Source organism: Merops nubicus, unplaced genomic scaffold (genome assembly GCF_000691845.1).
Source record: "Merops nubicus isolate BGI_N331 unplaced genomic scaffold, ASM69184v1 scaffold1167, whole genome shotgun sequence".
NCBI classification, from domain to species: Eukaryota; Metazoa; Chordata; class Aves; order Coraciiformes; family Meropidae; genus Merops; species Merops nubicus.
In genome coordinates this window covers 147,511-165,414 of record NW_008618089.1, presented here as the reverse complement: position 1 = coordinate 165,414, position 17,904 = coordinate 147,511, and the positions used below count along the sequence as shown (strand labels likewise).

Below are 17,904 nucleotides of genomic sequence, written 5' to 3'. Positions count from 1 at the left end.
ATGCTCCTGGCCAGAGCTGATGAAGATTCCCAGGTACTTTTCTGCAAGCTGCTGTTTGGTTCTCAGTCTGTTCTGGTGCATGGCATTATTCCTCCATGTGCAGAACTTTGCACTTCCCTTTGAACTTATGAGATTGCTGTCTACTTGTTTCTCCATCTCTTCAAGGTGCTTCTGAGTTTCATTGCATCCCTGTGTTTGAATTGCCTCTCAGTTTTTATAATCTGTGAGCTTGCCACTATTGTCTGACCCTCAGTTGGACTGGTTGTGATATGTCTCTTGTTCCCCAGATTCTCCTGTTTGCTCTTGGAGTTAGGACTTGCTTTGCTTCAGTGAAGAATGTTCTCTGACTATGACCTTTCAAAAAGAGTGGCCTGTTGGTGACATCAGCCAGCTTTCAGTGCTTGTGCGTGTGTTCTGACACTTCTCGTTTAGTGATGGTTTCAAGTAAGTTGTGTGAGCTGTGTTTTAGAAGGATTTATCAGCAGGATATGACACACTACTGAAGAACTGAGTGTGAGTCTGTGCCCTGGCCTTCTGTTGGTTGGGATGGAGGGTGCTGGCAAAGGTCTAGAGTCAATCAAAATGATTTTCAGAGGAGTAGGGGAAGGTAATAATACTTTCTCCTGCTGATGGCTACAAAAATCTTGCATAATGCTCAGTAAAGAGTTGGACATGTATTTGTGTAACTATCAGTTATCTAAATTGTGGTGATGAGAGAGATCCTGCTAAGATGCGTTTCGGTGTGGTGTAGGTATCTTTCAGTATTAAATGTGGTTTGGTTGAATCTGTCAGCATGTTTTTAGACTACTGTGCCAGTACTCTAAAGCTTCAAGTGTGGTCTTTAATAGTGTTTAAGTCTGACTGCTTTAGGGTTCAATAACAGGCTGTGCTACGGTCAGTGTTTCGACTTGGCAGTGGTTTAAAATGTGACGTGCATATTAAGAGCTGCAGGTTGCATCCATTTTTCAAAAGAGATCTGAATTATGCTTTTCTTTCGTGTGAAAGTTTTTGAAAGAATCGCAGGAAGTTTTAGTGCTATGTTCACAGTAAGAAGGATCTAAAGCCTTGATGTCTCCCAAGATGACAAGCTAAATCTTGTGTAAGGGCTGTCTGATCCTGTTCATACATGTAACTGAACTAGCTGGGACAGCTTTTTGTAATGGCTCTTGGTACAAAATACTAACTTATTTTGGCTAAGCCCTGTGCCTCAAGTAGTATAAGATGATCTCTGTATGTTGGTCCTTCTGAAATAAGCCACAACTTTACAGCTGGAATCTGCACCCAAAGTGTTCTTGTATCTATACAGCTAATTTTCTTTCATGTGCTGTGTTTTTGAGGGAGCTACTTTAGGCTCTTGTTAAAAACTTTGTAGGAAGTCTTATAAACATTAAGATACTTAATACTAACTCCTCTTTGTTCCTGCCATAACATCTAAATAGTTCTGAGGGCTTTGTGAGCTTGGCTTTTGAGCCTTATGGGCTACTTGTGCTGTCATATGCATGCACACAATTACTTGCAGAAAGGGAATTGTATTTTTTTACAGGCTATTGCCTGGTAGAAGCTCTTGGTAAAAACAAGACTCCTACCTACAGGAAGGATCATAAGGTTCCTGAAGCTTTCAGGAACCTCTGGAAGTCTGTCTGGTCTAGTCCTCAAAGCAGGACAAAAGCCAGTGCTTTTCCTAATACTTAGGCAGCAAGATTAGGTCTTCCTGAAGCAGGGAAGAACATGGCAGTCAACTGTTTCTGTCCTTATGGAGTGTAGCATCTAAGTTTGAAGTACTTGAGTGGCAGGCACTGGGACAGTTTTCCCACATGGATGTTGAAGTTGCCTTTGGAATCTCTTTATTTTTAAGTTCTGGAACAAATGAGTTGCCATTTTTGCACTTATGGGATTTCTGACCTTGCTCAAAAATATTTGTTTAAAGAAAACTCTCAAAATTAAGTAAATCATATATGTCAGCATGTTGTTGCAAGCTTACAAACTCTTCACAGTGAGATAAATAGTAATGTTCAGAGGAGTAGTGTGGATATGTGGGACTGGATTCTTTGATTGCATCTTGTGTATTTCCTGAGCAAGACTGACTGAACAGCTGTTAGCATCCTGTATGTTACTTCTGGCAGTTTCTCGTGTGGTAATTTCTACTTCATTGCTAAAAATAATCAGTCTAAACAGATTTTAGTGGAGTCAGTTTTGATGTAAAGGTAATAGGTGTTCAATTAGTTTTGAATTGCTTAAAAAGGCCTATTCAAAATATTTGTCATATTGATGACGGAAATGTGTTTTCAGATTGGTGCAGACAGTAGTACTTAGACTGTAAAATAGAACTCCTAATGCCTGTGAATGCAATTTAAATAAAGATTGGTTTGAGTCCTTCAACAGGGATATTATTAATTTGACTGTGCTGAATGCTGTAGACATCATTCTACCATGAACTACTCATTTTATTGTAAATTCAAATTAGAGTCATTGTCAGTTGCTTCTACAAAATCAAGGTGGCATATGAAAGGCAGTCATTCTGAGTTCAACTGCTCTAATAATGTTCATTTGTTGAAACAAATTTGTTTCTTAGGTATAGTTCATATTCTTAATGTGTTACTTTTTATGCAAGTTCAGAATTAGGACCTACTATGGAAGCTACATTTATGGTTTTAAAAGGCTTTTTTTAAAGTATGAGAAAGATGGCTGAGAGGATAGAGGTGGAGTTTTCTGAAGTCCATAGAGGAATGGAGATGGGTGCATTAATAGAGCAGTTGCATTAAGAATTGAAAAAATATTGCATTTTTTATTTGAGCCTTTTAGACACATTAAGGATGTATCTAGATGTAGCCATTCCACATATATTTAACTCCCTCATTTAAAATTTCTGAGGCTATTTTTGTTTGCTTGATTACTTTAGTTCTCTAATTTGCATTTTTCATGAAGATGCACTAATTAGTGTTTGCTTTGGAAATATCTTGTGGGTGGAGAAAGGGCTATTTGTCCAAGCATTTACTTACATCAGAAAACATTCAGTTGCTTCTCTATGATGTGTTTTTGTTTTCCTGAGGGGTGGGGTGCTATATATGGTTGCAACTGAGAAATTCTACATCTTTTGTGAATTTATACAGAGAAACTGCTTTAAAGCTAACTAGACCATGCTAGACATATTTTAACATCTTCAAAAAGAGGAGGCTACCTCTGAGTGCAGAAGTTGGGAGGGTTGTCCAGCTTCATGCTTGTCAAGAGGATAGGGGGAGTGAGTAGTAGGTCTCTTAGAAGCTGCTTTCAGGAGATGTGTGGGGTTTATTTTGGAAGGCCTTTTGAAATATATTAAAGCTTTAATGTGGTGATTCTATCTCAAGTTGATGTTGCACACAGTGCTCTTTTCAGCTGAAAAGACAAACATTTGATGGAGAGGTGCTGTGTCAGATAACTTCTAGTCACCATTAGTGATTTCCTGTTAGTGGGGCAGGAAATAAAGGAATCCAGTGTAAGAGATGTATAATTTAAGGTACAGTTAAAACCATTTTACTGTGGCAGTAATGAGATCAAGCTCTCATGAATGTCTTCAAAATTAGAACTATGTTGGGTTCATCATCCTGTGTTTCTGCACCTCGGATTTACCAGAAGTCATGGAAAGACTGAGCATTAAATGAACATCCAGCAAAGGCTTGGTATGACTTGGCTTGACTGCAAGAGTGTTCAGAATAGGTGTGCCTAAGATGTGCCTTCTGAGATGAAGGATGGATTTTGCCACAGTGAAAGATTTTGAGTAAAAGTATAGAATACTTGAGGACTTTACCCATGGTATGGAAGTAATGTTTTAATCCCAAAAACTGTCTTAGAAGTACTTACTGATACTCTGAACTGGAAGGAGTGTGGAAAGTTTGAGGAAACTGAACTGATTCTATACACATTTTTCCTCTGAGGAAAAACCTGTTTTTGTTCTGAAAGTCTGCTACAATGGATGTGGAATCCTTTTCTTCCTTGGGAAAGTTCTTATCAAAGCTTGGGTGTATTCCTTAAAGGAGATCTTCATAAAATGCAAACTCTAGTAAGCCAAAGTCTGGCTTTTGTAGTACCATCATTTGGTTTTCTTCTAATGTGAAACCATAAGGAATCTACTGTTGGAGGAAACAGCTGTCTAGCTTAGTGTTCATCTCCAGCAATGGACAACAGCTATGATTTTCCTTTTCAGGAAGGGCAGGGCAAGTATATAAAGATACTTCCACAGCCTTTAATTGCTTAAGACTTAAGAATATTCTGAATTGGAGAGTTTTTTCTGAGTTAACTATGAGGTCATGAGAATTGAGAAATGCTGCTGTTGTTGGGGCATGCTTTAGTTGTGTAACAAACTTGTTTGATTGACTTGATCTAAATTGATGGTGTTTAGCTGCAAGCTAATAAAATTTAAATAGCCTAAATAAAACAAAATATATCGTTGCTGTTGTGTAATGTTAGTAATTTCCAAACCACTCCTGTGTATTTCATTCAAGGCATCATTTAGGAGGATTTATAAAAGAACATTGTTCTTAAAATATGTTCACTTTCAAAATTTGGAAACTATTTCTGGTGAAATATGTATGGTTCCATCAACTCCATGTTTTCTAAATCCATGATGATTTCAATGTCATAGAGCTTGAGCTTTGGATTCTTCAGTTTTTCCACCTGAAGTAGAAAATTAATATGAAACTATTTGAATTTAATAGGGTATCTGAGACTTCTGAATCTAAGGAATGTTGTAGAATATTTCTGAAGGCTAAGCAGACAAATTCACCTGGTTCCTGTTTCTCCTGAGCTTGTTTTGGAAACACTGTATTAAGGACAAATACAATAAACATTTCTGTTTACTTTGAGTTTGACATTTGATCTTAAATCGATCCTATTGATTTACTACAGACAAATACAAAGCATCATTTTGTTCTACATTAAACACAAGTGTTTCTATTGGCTTAGCAGAGGGAGCTGGAATCCTGGCTTGTAGTTCTGCCACAGGAAGATTAATTCTACCTCAAGATTAACGTGAAACAATTCTACTTTGTCATTATCTGATGTATCTAGCAGCATTATTTGGTGAATTAACTGAGGAGTAATCATTGCTTTGATCTCTCTGCTATGATTAAATGTAAAGAGAAAAAAAATCCATGTAGTTATTACTTCATCCAGTTAAATTCCTGGACTGTTGCATTAGCAGCATCCTTGGTCTGAGAACATGGGATTTTAATCCCTAGCATTATGGGAAGCCTTAATCACATGTTTATTTACTATTTGTGATCTAGGAAATGTTGTTGCTTCTTATAGCTAAGCAGAATGTAATCTAAGGATTAGGAAAAGACAAATCTTCCTATTCATTTGACCTTGAAAACCTGATTGGATTTCCTGTGTGATTTGGCATGATTTTCCTTAATTACCTAAAACTTGATGTATGTGAAAGATAGATATTGAGTGAACTGTGCAGCTTATGGCTGAAGTTCTAGTGCTTAACTTTTTCAGGTTCATCTTAGATTTGAGTGCAAAGAAATGATGTGAAAACCAGAAGAGTCTGAGATAAAATGTGTTCTCAATGTAAGAAAATTTTTCAGTAAATCAGTGTTCTTGACTTCATTCAAAGTGAAATTCTTATGATAGCAGTAAATATACATAGTCTTAAGTCAGTTGGATTAACTTTGGACCATAAGAGGAAAATTTATTTTGTCTTATTTCATAATGGTATGGAGGTGGGCTATGGCTGTTCGTTAGAAGAAAAACAAGTTATTTGACTTGAAAACAAAAGGGGGAAAGCTGTGATCCATTTTACTGATAGTTGATTGGTATCCTCTTATGGGTCTCAGTAGCTTCTTCAAGTAAATGGGAAGCTGATTAAACAGTGAAAGTTAGAATAAAAAACGGTTGTTCTTAAAGGTAAAGTATGTAGCTATTTGGGGTAGGAGAACTGATCTTGAGAGTAATGAATAGATTTAAAGTAGCCAAAGTAAATATTAAAAGAAATCAGGTGATGACATATAATGAAGGGATATGTCTTTCTGTTTTTATGTCTTTTTTTAACCTTGACAAGTCCATTTGAGGCACCTGAATGTTCCTGAAGCAGAACTCACTTTTAGGTGAAATATTAGCAGTTTCTAAGAAGGTTCATCCAAATGTGTGGTTCTAACTTAAAATTTCTTACTAGTTCTGAAGATAGTTTCAATTAAGCTTTCAGCTGGGTGAAGGGATTGCAGTGTATGTATGGCCATACCAGGCAGTTGTGTACAATAGTGTGACTGAAATTTTTAGCTTTACTGCTTCATAAAGACATGATGGGATTTGATGTTAACAGTACTTTTATTTTCTAGGTTTAGATTACTTCAGGAAAAAGTCCTTCTCTGTAGTAGTAACTATAGCTACTGAAAACTTCTAAAAGATCTTGTATCAATCTACTATCAGTCTAGCTACCAGGAGTCTTTTGGTGCACTGATCTGTTACAAAATAATACAGCTTGGTGTGTTAATTTACTTCTTAATCTTGAATGCAATTGAACTGTGCTTTTATGAACAAATCTTAGTCCTAGCATTTAAAGTCTACACTAAAGCTTGTATTAAGTTTTATTGTGACATGCTTGCTTCAGTCATAACAAAAACAGTGTATTTTTGTTACCTTATTAATATTTGGTATTTCATAGTATAAAATGTTGAAGAACAGCATACTTCTGTTAAGTTTTGAATTATAAGTGTTTATACCAAGAGCAGCATTAAAAATAGTTGTTTTCCACTCATAAAAGACACAAACCTCTATGTATCTGGTCTTGTTTCCCAAGGGAGACCAAAGAGCTTCGTTGTGGTTAGATCAGGAGGCCAGGGCTGTTACAAGTAGATTATTTGTATGCTGTGATAGAACTGTGCTCTTGCATCTGCACATGATGATCAGGAACTTTGACTTCTAAATGGTACCAGTCATCTGGTTTGAGTAGGAACTTCATGACCTATAAAATTTCAGTCTAGAAATGAATCCAAATGTAATTTCACATCTGTTTAATTGTCCATAATTCTCTAGTCCATAAAGTGGTATCTACAAAAAAAACACATGACTTCCATTTTTACCTGGATTTAGATGTTAAAATGTGTTCCTCAGTAGCTATCAGACTGGGCTGTGGATTTGGGAGTTCTTTCTGAGTATGCTGCAATGTAAAGGACCTTAGAAGAACCTTGAGAGGAAGGTTGCTTTGATAGGGCTCCTCCAGAATGTTTACATTACTAAAATCCATATGAATCAAACTTCCTAGGGATTTGTCAAGAAGATTTGAAAGTAAATCTGGGGAAGGTTGTTCTTTAAAGAAGTCTTCAGGTTGTCTGAGGCTAGTTTGGCTTTCTTCAGTCATCTAACACATGAACACTAACTTGAATAAATGTGATTTATGCTTTTTATGAAGAAAGGTTGGACCAGATGATCCTTGAGGTCCCTTCCAACCTGGTATTCTAAGATTATAATTGTATTTCTTTCCAGTTCTGTGCTAGTGAGATGAAAAGTTGCATGGGAAACTGGAGTTTCAGTTACTGGGAAAATGTTAATCTTCATATCTGTTGTGGTAAATGGGAAGGGACTGGTGTTCATTAAACAAAGCTGTGAGTGATTCATGGAGATTTCAGAAGTAAGGAATCTGTTGGTTTACTATTACTTGTGTTTTTCATAGGAAGTAATTTCAAACCACGTTGTCGTTCAAAGTGTACCTAAAAAAGGTACACTCCTCCCATAGTTTTGATTTGTTTTTACTCCAAGGATTGTTACTGTCTCATCTCCTGTTTGTATGAGATCCTATTCCCACTAAAGAAACTTCCAAGTCTTGAAAAATTGTATCAAATTCTACTGGTTAAGTAGAGTAGAAGGGTGCTGCTTGTGAAGAAACCTAAGGTATTTTAAGGTAGTTGTAGAGGCCTAGTGCTAGATGTCCACAGAACCTTTGTTGCACTCCTGAAAGGACTGGGTTTTGCTTTGTCCTATGCTAACCTGTTTAGCACAGCAACCCACAGCGTGCTGGGCCCAGTCCAGCAAAGACTCCAAGCAGTGCATCGTTTTTAGTGTCCTTGTATGCTCCTCATGTTTCCTTATCAATGAAATGAAGTCTGCGATTTTTCATTACCACACTGGTGAGTTAATATTTGGAGAGAATTATAATCAAGAATCAGTTTTGTATGTATCTCTGGAATGAGCAGAGTCATGCTGCCTGGGTTTGAACGTCTAGATCTCTTGTCTAATTATGTCATCATTGGTACAGCACTAATTTGGATTTTGGAGTATGATCTATGTCTCATTTATATTCCTAAAATTATGAAAGATTAATTTGACAATTGCTCATAAGTGCACTGCAGGCAACCACCATTAAAACTGTATACTTTGTTTATAGTATAGAGAATAAAATACTCAAGTGTTAAACCACACTGTATATTTTTGAATTTAAAAATGGATAGTTATCTAAGAATAGATTTCACTGCTTGAGCCATATGAAATGTAAGTTTTTAACTTATATTGACTTTGAAGATTCTCAGCTTTGTATTAAACTGAGAAAATAACTTTTTTTCCTTTAACAGAAATTGAAAAATTCCAAAAAGGGGAAGGAAAAGAAGAAGAGAAATATATTGATGTAGTCATCAATAAAAATATGAAGTTGGGACAGAAAGTTTTGATTCCAGTAAAACAGTTTCCTAAGGTAAGCCTCATTTCATTATTGATAAATTTAAGTGCTTCTAAAACATGTTCCACTCGTATTAACTATTTTTAACTGTTACATTTAAAACTATTAACAAACTGCTGTTACTATTCTGCAGTCTGTTTTATGTGAGTTCTAAGTCAGGAATAGTTCTTGCTGGGATAAATGTGCTGGAAAGTGGTACTGGTCACACAGAATAGCATGTTGAGAACAAATGATTCATCTGTCATTTTCAGGATAGCAGGATTCTTCCACTTCAGAATATGCAAATGAATGAAATACACTTAAATTGACTGGTGCTGGGCTTTGAAACTTTATTGTTGTAGGTAGAAATGCAGCTTAAAGTGCACCATTACAGAACTTGCTGTGTAAATTCTTCTCATCCTCTTGAGTTTCAGCCATATTCTTACATTATTGAATTAGCTACATGTGTACCCTAAATGACAGTTTATTCTGGAGGGACAGGGACTGTTTTGTTACTTTTTGATCACCATGAATTCTTAATGCTTCTTTACTTCCAGGTATTATCCTGCTCTAAAATCATAAAAACATTTTTTTGTGATAAATGAGGTGTCTGGGTGAAATCAGCCCAGCAGTGCACTACCCCTACTCAGCTTACTACACCTGGCATGGGGTTAACTAAGTTACCTTTAAGTATTTTCCTCTCTAAAGCTCCTCTATAACTCTGAATAAATCGTAGTAGCCTCAGCACGGGTCAGGCAGTCCTAGCTCTGGTGTGACCAGCTTGGCACTGTACTGTCTGCTCACATCACCTGTCCTCTCAGATCCTTCTCACAGGTGCATGTCTTGTGCAAATTCAGCCTCATTACCTCTGACAGCCCTGGAAGGTGACAGGTTAACTGCAGCAGAAAGCTATTCAGTTGAAGTTCAGAGCAGGTGGGTTTCTACTGGAAAAGAATCTGGAGAACCTCAGATTCAAAAGTAGGTGTTTCACATTTTCTAGCATCTTTGTTCTCCCTGGAAATACATTAGGAATTTCTGGTCTTCTGTGTAGTGCACAAACAACTGAGTCTCTGTGATGTTTAAACTTGCTTCCTAACAGCTCTTTGCTGCTTCTGCAGTGCTATATATTTATATCCTACAGCTGGCACCTTTTGTCTTGCTCAAACCTTGGCAGTTAACAGGCCTAATATCTCTTGCTAGAGCTAGTTGGTTTATATATTTTTTAATATCTGGACCTTGATGGAAGGTGATAAAATAACCAAGACTGCCTGAATTTTGTCTGCTTTATGAAATAATTTAGGATAGTTAGTTCCAAGAGTTATATTCAGTTTCTCCTTGAGGCTGGTTGTGCATTTGAATTATTTTCTTCATTTGTGAGACTCCTGTACACATTCAAAAGACCCATGAGTTAATATAGTGACAATATTGGTAAGACAACCTTCTGGAAACTCCTCTACAGATTGCAAGTCCAGTGAAATCTTCTCAATCTGATTGTATACAATCTTGTGAATTTTTCAGGTTGGTCCAGCTTTACAGATTCCTCAGTCTGGACTGCTGTGATATGGAAATGAAAGAGGTGTTTAGGTGAGGCTTGAATGTGCTTTGGGAATGCTGCCTGCTATCCTGTTGTAACTGAGACGTGCTGCTAGCAAGGATTAGAGAGGTTAGGGGGTTTATGCAACCTTATAGAAAAAGGTCCAGCTTTTTGAGGTGGGATTCAGGTCTAAATCAAGTTACCTGTAGATGGGAGTCCACGTGGATGTTGGATGTCTAAAGTGCAGTTAGTGGTGTGAGATCTTGTCAACTTAGACAATGGAGCTGAGTGATTTAATAGACCTTTCAATTTGCTCAGCTGTGTAACTCAACTGACTCCAAGTCAAGTGTGAAAATATGACCCTTAAACCTGTACTACACTTGCATTTCATGCTTGAAAACAATCTCCAAGCTTGCCCACAACAGTAAAGGTGGAAAAAGTGAGCTGGCTATGGAAGGTCATGATGTCTTGGTAAAGGGAGTCTCTGGATTTATCCTGATGCTAAGGAATAGCAGCATGTGTGAAAGGTGTTTCATAGCTTAGATCTGTCAGATGAGGCAGGAGGGTGTAGTCCCTCTCCCACACATTTAATGAATATGCATCATGGGCAAGCAGTTTAGTCTCAGAAATCTGAATTTGCTGTGACAGTATAGTGAATTCAAGTGTTGTGAATTTGGAGAGAAATAGCTTCCATGGATGATAAATGGAATGATGATGGTTTTCCATGAGATGAATCAAAACTATGTGAACAATTATTTTGGTTTTGTGACAGTCTACTGTTTTAAAAATTGCTTGTAGATTTACACTTAAATACTGGGTAAGTCTCAGAAGTCATTAAGAAATGGTCTGTGTAGTGTTCCCTGAAGTGATACTTGAAATATCAGTCTCAAAAGTTACTGACTTCCAGAACTAGTATCCATTTAAGCCTTTTAGCTCAACACTTAAAGTGAAAATGCCATTGTCATACACAGTATATCTGCAGTTGTTACATAATGTCATGGAGAGATTAATATTTTAATCACCTGTTTTAATATCTTAGCTCTAAGGATTTCTTGGAGTAGAAATTAGAAAATGTGGTTGCATAACTAAGTAACATGGAAGAACAAGCATCAGATGTGTATACCAGGGATAACTTTTGACCAACTTAGTTATTCACAGAATCACAGAAGAGTTTGAATTGGAAGGGACCCTAAAGATCATCTAGTTCAAATCCCTCTGTCATGGCAGGGACATTTCCTACAGGTTACTCAAAGCCCCATCCAACCTGGTCTTGAACCCCTTTAGTGATGGAGCATCCATAACTTCCCTGGGCAACCTGTTTCAGTGTCTCACTACCCTGGCTACTTGAAAACTACTTTGTATTTCTCCCTTCACTTGCTTCTACTATGTAGGCTCTTTTTACATTTAAGTGTGTCCAGGAGCTCCTTGTTCATCCAGGCAGGACTCCTGGCACTCTTGCCTGCCTTCTTTTTTGGGGCATGTTGCTCCTGGACTTGGAGGAAGTGGTCCTTGACTTTGGAATGACCAGCTTTCTTGGGTCTCTTTCTGCTCCAGGGCTCTATCCCATGCTACATAGCAGATCCCTGAGGAGGTCTGAGTCTACTCACCCAAAGCCTGGGGTAGTGAGCTGGCTGTGCACCTCCTTTATTGCCCAAAGGATCTTGAACTCCATTTCCTGATCACTGCAGCCAGTGCTGCCCTTGAGCTTCATGTTAGCCACTAGCCCCTCCTTGTTGGAGAGAACAAGGCCCAGCATAGCATTTGTTCTTGTTGGTTCCTCTACCAATTGTAGAATGAAGGTGTTGTCAATGTGTTCCAAGATCCTCCTGGGTTCCTGGTGCCCTGCTCTGCTGTCTGTCCAACAGATAGCAGGGTGGTTGAAATCCCCTATGAGGACTAGAGCTTGTAAATGCAAAGATGTTCCTATGTATCTATAAAGGGCTTCATCCACTCTATCTTCCTGGTCAGGTGGCCTGTAGCAGACACTCACTGTGTCACCTTTCACTGCCTTCCATTTCACACTGCCTTAAGGACTTGGTGAGCTTCTCATCCATCTCCAGGGATTACAGCTGATCATTGATGTAGAGGGTGATAACTCCTCTTGTTCTCTTTCCTGAAGAGCTTGTATCCCTCTACTTCTGCACTCTAGCTGTAAGAGCCATCCCACCAGTGATGACAATGTGCTAACCCCATGTGTGCACATCGGTAACTCCTCTGGTTTGTTCTCCATGCTCTGCAGTTCCACAGAGGCATTTAAGCTGGGCCACCAGTGAAGCTCACTTGCTGGCTGGAATCCATTCTTTTCCACTTCAGGTTCTCTGCTGGCCAGTGATTTTTGTCCAGGCCCAGAGCATCTGTTTCTGGCACTGGCCTCAGTGGGATGGATTGAGAATCCCCTCCTGGCAACTCTTGTTAAAATCTTTTTACTCAATTGAAAAGCCTGCAGCCAGAGATGCTCTCCTCCTCCTCTGTGAGGTGGACCCCAGGAGACCAGGTTTCTCAAAGTGAATCCCGTGGTCTAAGTCGCTGAAGCCCTGGTTGTGACACCACTCCTGTGACTATTGTTTTTCCCAATTTGACCCTTTCAAGCCCCTTCCTTTTGACCAGGAGGAATCATGAAAAGACTACTTGGACCCTGATTCCTTCATTGCTCCCAGGGCTCTGTATCACTGTATCCCATACACTATACACTATATCCCAGTGATACAGGGCTCTCTATCTGGCTGTATCACTGGTGCCCATGTGAAAGAGCAGCAGTGGATAAAAGTCAGTGGGACATACAAGGTTTGGGAGTCTCTCTCTGACATCCTTGATATGAGCCCTGGTAAGCAGCAGACCTCTAGACAGTGGATGAGGTTGGTGAATGGGCACTTCTGTACCTCTGAAGAGTCACCTACTGCTGTCACCTGTCACCATGAAAAGACTACTTGGACCCTGATTCCTTCATTGCTCCCAGGGCTCTGTATCACTGTATCCCATACACTATACACTATATCCCAGTGATACAGGGCTCTCTATCTGGCTGTATCACTGGTGCCCATGTGAAAGAGCAGCAGTGGATAAAAGTCAGTGGGACATACAAGGTTTGGGAGTCTCTCTCTGACATCCTTGATATGAGCCCTGGTAAGCAGCAGACCTCTAGACAGTGGATGAGGTTGGTGAATGGGCACTTCTGTACCTCTGAAGAGTCACCTACTGCTGTCACCTGTCACTTTCTTGCTTGCACAAGTTGTTACACAGGGAGCTGATCTGGCTGCCTTAGCTCTGAGGTGTTACCTGGTCCAACCCTTTTTCCTCTTCAGCCTGCAGAGCCATGAAGCAGCTCTGCAGGGGCACCTCAGGCACTGAGGGAGGTCTCCTTCTCCTAGTTCTTAAAGGTTTCCATTCCTCAGCGTTGTTGGCTTTCCCCCCATCTGGGTGTGCCATGGGGGGTTTAGCTGGTTGGCCATAGGCTGTGGGTTCACTGTGGATTGCCCTTGGATACAGCTCTCTCCTTTTCTGCCTCTCTGATGCTGCTCAGCCACCTGCCTCCGGAGATCCTCCACCTGGGCATACCTTTTCTAGGCAGGTTTCCCACCCATCCCTGCCCCAGCAGACAGGTTAGATATATTTAAATACCTAAAGACTTTTTACAGTGTGTGGAAAGAGTAGTTTGTGGTACAACACAAGTGCTTAAAGTATCTACCTTCCTATAGAAACCTTATTTCCTTAATGTGTAAGAAAAATCTTGACATTTTCATAGTTTCAGGTTATTGTAAGGGAAAGTGCTCTAAACCTTAAGTACTTGTATTTTTTTTTCTAGTGACCCTATCACAGGGGAACTGTTGCAGAAAACTAATATGCCAAGAAAGCTTTCTGTGGCTTTAATGACAATGGCTTGCTTAGAGCTTTACAGGAAAACATTTGGCCAAGCATTTATACTTTCACTAAGTATTTTAAGCTGGATGAACCATTTTCAGCAGACTTGTCTTCGTGGGGATAAACAAGGATTATTTTTTTCTATTATAACCCCCTTTCTGTAATATATACACTTAAAAATGCTGTAGCATTGGCATTAATTCCTTTTTTGCTGTAATCCATCTGGTAGATCAAATGCTTATAAAGAGAATATCTTGCTTGTAAACTCACTGTAGCTGTGTTTTCTCCAGAGCTGTTTTCAGGGAATAGTTTCAAGCAGTCATCGTGTAAGGAAATAAATCTCTAGATAACTCTAAAGTCATATTTTGATTTGATTCTGAAAAAATGGGTATTAACAGATTAGGGAGATCCCTGCTTGTACTATATCTGCAAAAATGCTGCTTAGATTGAAGTTTTATGAATATCTAGAGGAAATTTTTGAGCAAAAACTTGATTTGTAATTAATTTTTAGTTTCTATTGGGGTAGGGGTTTTTTCTAATTTTAAATTGGCGATTCTTTAGATATACAACACTCTAAGGTAATATGTCAAAGGGAAACAAATGCCTTCAGTGTAGTTAACTCAATACCTGGGGGCTAGTGGACACCATGGCCAAGGGATAGTCCCATATCTGAGGAATTTCACAAGAAGCTGTTACAGTTCATGGTGTATTTTACCCACAGAGTAAACCAGCAGTGTACGTATTGGAGGATGGGCTTTCAGTGATTTTAGGAAATAACACCCCTTAAGTCTTGCATTCTTTTGCTTAAACTATTGTCTGCTGATACTTTGTGATGTAAGACTACAGAGGGTATCATCACTGCTGGAGTGTTATTTAGCCTGAACTGTAGCTAAGGGAACAATTTTTATCATCTGCAATTGTCTTCTCTCATATTTGCTGACCTGAATCTTGGTACTGTTTTTGCAAAGTTGCCTTAAATGCTTTGCTGTAACTTTGAGGTACCAGATTTGGCACTGAAGGAACTTTGGGAACTTTGTTTTCTGTATTATACAACATCATCCATAATATCCTGATTCTTACCTAAGACATCAGAAACTGTCATAATGTAGAGGCAGTCCATGATTTAAAGTAGGAGGGGAGTCTGGTATGTCTTATTCCAAGGCAGAGATGGTTAATGTGACTGACCTGAAGCTGCTTAGATGTCTTCTTGCTACTCTCCAATGCATTTAACAGAGAAGCAGCTTATAAACTTGAGCTCAGAATTAGACCTGATTTTTTTTTTTTTGTTCTCGGGCAAATAAACTCTAAATGTGAAGTATTGGAAGCACCCCTGCAACTTGTGCATGACTTATCTTGTGTAAGAGCTACCTTGGATCTGGCAGGCTTATTTGCTTTTGTTTCACCAGTGGACAGGCTGGATTTGTTAATTTTATAATAAAAACTTGTCTTACTGCATGGTGGCTTTGTACCTCTAGGCTTGAGTTTTCCTACTGCTTGATTGCTGGGGATAAAGAGGTGTATAAATAGTGATAGTAACTTAGTGGTGGATATATATAATTTTAGTATTTCTAGAGCTCTGTGAAATATTTCAGAATAAACCTTGGCTCATCAGATATTTCCAATTTGATGTGAAAGGGAAATAAACCAATAGTTCAAATGAAATCCAGTATGTGTACAAAGTAAATATCTTTTCTACGGAAAAGTTTAATTCCATACCATAAATGGGTGTTATTGATGGAATAAGCAACTGAAATGTTCCAAAGCTCTTTAGCTTTGCTACACAAGAGCAACAAGGTTTTGGGACTGCATTTGTAAGCTATCTTCTGGTGACTTACAATGTTAGTTGTTATTCAGCTACATCTGGAGGTATCGTGCTTTCAAATCAGCTGAATTTCACTTAAAGCACAGATTTCTCATGCTTCAAATTTGACAAATCTAATATTTGGAGGCTCAATGCACAGGAAGGAATAGTTCACTGGATCTCAGGATACAACTAATACATTTTCATGTTCATTAAATGTGTTGTCTTGAATGTGTCATCTATGCAGCTACTTGTAAAGCTACCAGATCTAGCTTCAACACTAGAGATTTTTGATTTTGAAAGGATAACAACTTTTGGTATTAGTTTTTTAGGTCAAGTTTTAGTTGTATACAACATATTAAACTGTGGCCTTAAAATAAACAATACAGCTGGGGTAAACAAATGTGCTTTGGAACACCCAAGTTGTCTTTGGGCACTGAAGCCTTTTCGTTACTTGGATTACATACAAAGTAGATTTGACTTTGGCTGTAGTTACATGCTTCCATTTTTTATGATTTGTACTTTGTATTTTAATTGTCAGGTAGTTTGGTACAATTAGGAATGATATTTAGACCTATGTGTTGCACAGTTAAATGTGTGCTTGCCTGTGTCAGACTCCAGGTTGTCAACATCCTGAAACAATTTCAGCATACTTTACTGTAAATGGAAAATCTCTCATTTTAAATATGCATGCGGTGGGGTTTTCTGTTCCTAAGAACTCACAAGGCTATTTTCAAGTAAACATAACTAATTCTAAGTAAAGCTTGAAAAATTGATGTGGTATTCTACTATATGAAAACTTTCACTTGAGCTTAGCTATGAACTCCTGTTCATAAGTAATGGTCCTTTAAAGGAGCTGTTGACAAGGAGTTACTGACTTCTCAAAGTCCAGACTTACAAATTGTTTTAGTCTGTTTGCTTTCTTTAAAGTTATACTTCCAGAAATAATAAAATCAGAAGCTCAAGGTGGAAGGGACCTGTAGAGAACATCTGATCCAACCTTCTGTTGAAATCATGACTCAATTAGAGTACACAGGGCTCTCTCAGTGGCCCTAAGTCCTGAATATTCTCAGCCAGGGAGATTTCTTCTGTTTCACTGGGCAACCTATTTCTGATGAACGTTTTCCTTGGCAGTATCTTAGGACCTATAAGAAAAAATATATCTAATAAACTCAAAGAAATTGCCTGTGGATTTCTTGAGATTAGGCCTGATAATTTCAGAAAAGACTGGTTCATGCAAGGCCTTTAATAGCTTCTGTGGGCTACAGTCAGCCATAAGCAATGTGCTCAATGGTATCTTGGTTCTCAGGCCTACATTGGGAATTGAACTTGCAAGTACTAAGGGGAATAAAATTGTATTTTCATATTTAGTAGGCTTTTAATGCTTGCATTTCTTTGTCTAAAGCTGAAGTGAACTGTAGCTATAGACCTTCTGTGTTGTAGGGTAACTGCAGCTGGGTCTTTTTTCCCCTCGGCACTTCCAGTATAGCAACAAAGGATTTTGAGCTGCTGCTACTCTATTGTCAAGTGTTTTCAAATTCCTCCAGAGGAACAGGGAGATTAAAGGGCCAAGATTGGCTTTTTCAGTGTCAGTAGTAGAAGAGTCAAAACTTCTGTTTTATAAATGAGGCCACAGAAAAGTGTTTAAGCCTGTTTCCTCTCTAGCATCATATTTTACTTGCAACTAAAGCAATTTTTTTCTTAACATGATTGTGTCACTCTAGTTTCCATCAGTGTGAATGTCTTGGCTTTGTGAAGTTTCATTGGGGCATAATAAACATTCCTGAACAGTATTTACTGATAAAGAATCTCTATTGCAGTATTTGACAGGAATTGTGGTGGGTTGGCCTCTGCTGGATGCCAGGTGCCCACCAAGTTGCTCTATCACTGGCCTACCTCAGCAGGATGAGGGGGGAATGTAAGGTGAAAAGCTTGTGAGTTGAGATGGAGATATCACTCACCAATTAATCATGGACAAAGCAGACTTGACTTGGGGAAGATTAATTTAGTGCCAGCCAATTGTAACAGAAGATAGAAAATAAAGCAAGACTTTTACTACAGCCTCCCCTTCTTTATGGGCTCAAC

The 17,904-nt window shown here is 38.6% G+C and overlaps 1 protein-coding gene across 1 annotated transcript in view; it reads left to right on the top strand.

Moving 5' to 3' along the window:
• The first annotated feature begins 8,547 nt into the window (after positions 1 to 8,547).
• KHDRBS3 (KH domain containing, RNA binding, signal transduction associated 3) overlaps positions 8,548 to 17,904 on the top strand; it is a 64,970-nt gene continuing 55,613 nt past the window's right edge. Inside the window, exon 1 of the mRNA XM_008943303.1 lies at positions 8,548 to 8,662. Coding sequence (XP_008941551.1) covers positions 8,615 to 8,662 — 48 coding nt within the window. The 5' untranslated portion in view covers positions 8,548 to 8,614. The remainder of the gene's footprint in view (positions 8,663 to 17,904) is intronic.